Genomic DNA, 5629 nt, shown 5'->3' on the forward strand with positions numbered 1-5629 from the left:
TTCTATTTTATGAATATGCCATTATTTATTTTGCTCCTTTTCTACTATTGAAAATAAGATTATTGGAATATTTTGCTATCATAAATAATATTGTAATCAACAGTATTAATAAATAAATAGTTAACATTTCTTTCTGAAAATGTCTTTAATATAAATTGGTAGGAATGGAAATACTCGCTAAAAAGTGTGAATGTTTTGTCTTCTGAAATGTGCTCTCAAACTATCCTCTATTGTAATTAATACATATTATTTCACATTCTTATAAACACACACACACACACACACACATACATGCATGCATTCATACAAATACATCTTTGTAATGTAGATATGTAGGCCCTGCACCTTATTTTATACATGCTTCTAAATCTGGATCAGAAGTAAAGTCTTGCTCAGGCGTGCCCAGGCAGGCCAGTTGAGTTTCACATAGCTACCATGGTTCCCACCTTGACCCCTTCTCCAAATACTTCTCTAGGTCTAGTAATCCTCTGGTCATGAACCCCATGGAAGATTATTACAAAGCTCTGCAACTAAAAAAGAAGTGAGGTTAATTAGCTTTCATTTTCATTCTACCCATGGTGTGATGCTTTAAAGAGTTTGCTGCTTTAATTTAAAATCTCTTAGAAAAGCAACTAAGCATTTGCCTTTTTTATACCTCCCAATATTCTGATCCTTTAAACTCTGTCCAACAGCTTTACATAGCACATGATTCTCGTTAAAATCCTCCACTAATGCTTGATGGCATTACTTTCACCACTGATTATATCAAAATAAATTGGAAGCTCTGTATATTTAAAAATATATTAAAGCTTAAAAAGGTTGGCTTATTTGTCTCCCTGCATCTTTTCACTGTCCTGATTTATCATTGAGAGTAACTGTGTGACTTAATTATGTATACTTTAAAAACAATAATGATGGAGGTATTCACTTCATTATTAAAGAGAGTAAAACTTCTAAGATTAACTTAGCCTTTTTTAATAAGGAGATCGAGTTCTACACTAGTCTAGGCCCTCACAAGACAATTTCAAATGCCCAAATGTGCCTCCTCCCTTTGCCATGGTGTGTGTGTGTGCATGCGTGTGCGTGTGCGTGTGTAATTGTTGCCCTCCTCTATTTTAAAAGTTCAAATGACCTGTCCTTTCTGTCTAAAAATGTATTTACTTAATAGAATAAAGCATTTTGGGAAATGCAAAGTTTAGGTTTGGTTGAGTCCCCACTCTGTATCTTGTCGGTTGCATAATCCTGGGGAAATTATCTTGACCCTGCAAACCTTAATATTTTATTTGTCAAATAGGGAGGATGATTCCCCTAGTTTCAATAATTGCTGTGGTAATTATATCAAATATCAATATAATTCAGGGAATTTGGCGTGGATAAATATTTCTTCAAGTTTTTCATCACAATATCAAAACCGAGAATAGTTGGTGATTCCCAGAGAATAGGGAGTGAAAAGATGAGCAGACGGCCTGCAATAAATACATGAAGCCTCACCCTAAATTTTGAATTTCTCATTCTACTTTTCAATGTATCTGTTTATTTTCAGATGACTCTCATGCTTTTCATACTCTTACACTCCCACTCCCAAATCCTGAACTAAAATTGATACGTCAGGAAAAAAACACCTTGTTTGGGTTATTTGAAAAATATAAAAATTCATGTATACCAACCACATTACTATTATTTTATCTTATTCAAAAGTTTTGAGGATTTGGCTCTCACTCACAAAGCCTAAATTTCATTTGCCTTACCTTACCTCTTCACACTTATGTCCAGTTATCCCTGAATGCCCCACTTTTACCACTTTTGACCCCCTTTTATGCTGTTGTCCATGCAGTGCTCTGCATAGAAGGCTATCTTCTCATTATTTTGGGAAAATTCCTTTGCTTGCAATATTCCTAATCAGTTCTTGAGTACTTTTTTTTAAAGATTTTTATTTATTTATTTGACAGACGGAGATCACAAGTGGACAGAGAAGCAGGCAGAGAGAGGAGGAAGCAGGCTGCGGGGCTCGATCCCAGGACCCTGGGATCATGACTTGAGCTGAAGGCAGAGGCTTTACCCACTGAGCCACCCAGGTGCCCCAGTCCAGGTATGTGTTGACTACCACACTGAGTGCCAGGGTTGCTCGACTTAATCCGACCTGGAACCAGCCTGACCAAGACACTGAGGCCGGGTTCAAGCGCGCCATGGACCTAGTCCGAGAGGGGTTTCTGCAGAGACTACCCTTCTACCAACACAGCTGGCTGCCAGCCCGGGCCTTGGTGGTAGAAGCCCTGGCCCGGCGATTCCAGGTGGACCCAAGTGGGGAGATAGTAGAACTGGCAAAAGGTGGATGCCTCTGGAAGGAGCACCTCTACCACCTGGAATCTGGGCTGTCCCCACAGGGCACCATCACCTTTGTTATCTACACTGACCAGGCTGGACAGTGGCGGATACAGTGTGTGCCCAAGGAGCCCCATTCATTCCAGAGCCAGCTGCCCCTGCCAGAGCCATGGTGGGGTCTTCGGGATGAGGCCCTGGACCAGGTCAGTGGGATTCCTGGCTGCATCTTTGTCCACACCAGCGGATTCATTGGTGGGCACCACACCCGAGAAGGTGCCTTGAGCATGGCTCGGGCCACCCTGGCCCAGCGCCCAGTACCTAAACCTCCCACAAATTCCCTAGGCCAATAAAACATCCTCTATCTCGTACTGAAAAAAAAAAAAAAAAAAAATTGATGAACATTTGTGTTAACAATTTCTCTTTAAAACTTCAGATCCACCCGTGGGCTCAAGCACAACAACACAGCTTTTTATAATTCAACATAGATTACAATTTTAGCTCTTGTATGAAACTTAAGTTCATACATTTAAGGAAAAAATAGTCTCTTTTCGGGAACTTGACATTTTCACCTCCTGTGTTTTCTGAATCACAAAGGCAAAAAAAAAAAAAAAAAAAAAAAAAAAGAAACAAAACAAAAACCAAACTCATTAAGAATATTTCTTTGGGATTTAACAGTAGCCCTTTGCAAAAAAAATTTGCAAATTTTACTTGAGTGTGCGTACTTTGGGGGAGTCACAGTGGGAAGCAATTATACTCATTCACATCCAGCCTTTAAACTCTTTGTCAAGTCAAGGAGCCAGATTGCTTGAATTTCATCAATTAACCTTTTTCGTCTATTGTTTGTTTTTGAAGAAACTATGACTTCTCTGGTAGCTCTTCTTGATTACCAGTCAGATGGCCTAAAAGAGGCACAGAAAGGTGGTAGGTGGTTATGCATGAAGTTTTTTCCTAAAACAGTTCATATTTAAACAATGACCTATTCTTAATAACTCTTAGGTGTTAATAAAGAGAAATATGGAAGCATAATAGCAGGCAGGCAAATGCATTATATTATATTTGTTCCTTTGGAATCCAGCAATGACACTTTAAAGATTTCCATTTAATGACTCAGTTGAACTTAAACCAAACTTAACTATCCCCAAGCCTATTTTGAAGAGGATGTCATTCTTAAATATTATAGCATATGATTAAATAAATGGTATGTTAGGAGAAACACACTGAGAAGAAGCACATATCACATTATAAAATACATATATTTATTTATATATATCTTTATATATATATATATCTGTACGTGTGTATACACACACATACATATAAAGCAGGAAACGTGTGTCTTTTGTTTTGCTTTCACAAACAGAGTAATTGTATTTGATATGTCTTAGAAAGGCTTCTGGGTAGTATTCAGCTAAATTTTGCCTGGAAAAACACAGGGAAGGAAAAACGGCATACAAATAATTGCAAGTTAATTTAGTATTCTTATAAATTGCAAATTTTTTTTGCAAAGGGCTACTGTTAAATCCCAAAGAAATATTCTTAATGATTTGACTAAGATGGCTGTTTACATTTCTTTAATAAAAACTAAGAACAAAATCTGTTGTTCCTTCCCATCTTACTTCCCACATTCCTTTACTGGTTTTTTCTGGGAGATCTTCCTTATGAAATCATTTGCTTTCAAATCCTAGGCTCAGGGTCTACTTCTGAGCAACCTTGATCTTGCCCTTGGTTCCATTCAGTTTCTGTTTGTTTGTTTGTTTGTTTTTAAGTATTTTATTTATTTATTTGAGAGAGAGAGCACCTGCATGAGTGGGGGGGGGGCAACGGAGAGGGAGAAGCAGACTCTGTGCTGAGCAGAGAGCCCAATGCAGTCCTTCATCCCAGGACCCTGAGATCATGACCTGAGCCAAAGGCAGACACTTAACTGCCTGAGCCCCTAATATCTGTTATTTTAAAGTATTAACCAATCATGTAACAGTAATGTTTATGATAGCCCTGATTTATCTGGAGGAACAAAGCTGGTGCAGTTAAAAAATAATTATTCTCCCAATTCAATTTCTTGATATAAAACCTTTGCAACTACTATTTTCATGACAAGAGAACATTTATTCGTATACTTAGTTAATTTGCGATGGTTTATGAGGCAAATATATTTCATTAATCTCTTGTGTCTTAATTATGCCCTGGATAAATAAATCAGATGCAAACATTTAAAAGGAAGAGTAACTAAAAGGCAAACTTAACACTATAGCTGCTTTAAATGATCATTGTAAATTACCTTAAGATACATACATTACTTTAAAAGCTTCAAATATTTTACACACATAAAGAGATTTATGGGAAATTAGTATCTTATTTGAAATTCATGAAACCAAGTAGAGTCTACTTTAATACATCACAGCTATATATTCATGAAACAGCCAAGGGCTTTGAATTCACCGGCAAGTGACTTCACTGACAAATAGTGCTTGCTTACTCTTCCCCTTCAGAACAGGATCTAACAGGGTCTATACTTTGAGACTCTCTCAAATCTCTGAAGTCAGCAGTTACTCTTGAAATAAGACATTTCCTTTGGTCATGACCTCATCTGAAAGGTCAAGAAGTGGATAGGAAATTCTTAGAGATGGAAATGGCATTGCCAAGTGAGGGAAGGAAATCACTTACTTCATTATTTTCAAAGGACTTTTTTGTTTGAAGGTCAGATTAGGGCTTTCCATCCTCTGCTTTTTCCCTCATTAAGTCTTTCACAAGAACAGAATTTTTTTCTTATTTGCTTCCCCTGTAATAGGAAGGAGAGATTCTCAAGTCTCATACGCATTTTCTCCACATAAATTTGATAAAGGATAGGAATAATCAGTATTTAATTTTCTTAAATTTATTATGACTTAATTTATACCGAATATGTCTTCAAATATGCCTTTAATTTAAAACACCATTCTATTTGATATTATGCATCTAAAATAGCCATGTAATGAACTGTTTCTACCTTATTTATCTAGCAATTTTGGCACTAGTATTTTAAAAAAAAACAAGGAATATTTCATTGTAGAATTATTTTGTGAAACTTAAAATGTATTTTTCATTCTTTTCTTAGTTATATCAACATACATTTTTGAGGACAATATTCATATCAAGATGCTTATAACATTGATATAAAAAAGATATGCAGACATCTTCAATACAAAGAAATAGAAGACACATGTTAAATGAAGCACATAGACTAAGCCAGATGATGAAGGAGAGTAGTCCGTGGGGGGAATCAAGGAGTTTTAGGAGGTGATGTTCGTTATCCAGAGGAGACACTTCTGAG

The 5629-nt window shown here is 36.6% G+C and overlaps 1 protein-coding gene across 1 annotated transcript; it reads left to right on the forward strand.

The window, feature by feature from the left end:
• Positions 1 to 914: 914 nt before the first annotated feature.
• On the forward strand, positions 915 to 2719 carry LOC101686570 (MYG1 exonuclease-like). Its single transcript, XM_045085192.1, has 2 exons — positions 915 to 920; positions 2076 to 2719. Exons 1-2 carry the CDS (start codon positions 915 to 917, stop codon positions 2670 to 2672), a joined length of 603 nt encoding a protein of 200 aa, XP_044941127.1. The 3' UTR covers positions 2673 to 2719.
• Positions 2720 to 5629: the final 2910 nt, after the last annotated feature.

This window comes from Mustela putorius, unplaced genomic scaffold (genome assembly GCF_011764305.1).
Source record: "Mustela putorius furo isolate JIRA1106 unplaced genomic scaffold, ASM1176430v1.1 tig00000832_pilon_pilon_pilon, whole genome shotgun sequence".
Lineage (NCBI taxonomy): Eukaryota > Metazoa > Chordata > Mammalia > Carnivora > Mustelidae > Mustela > Mustela putorius.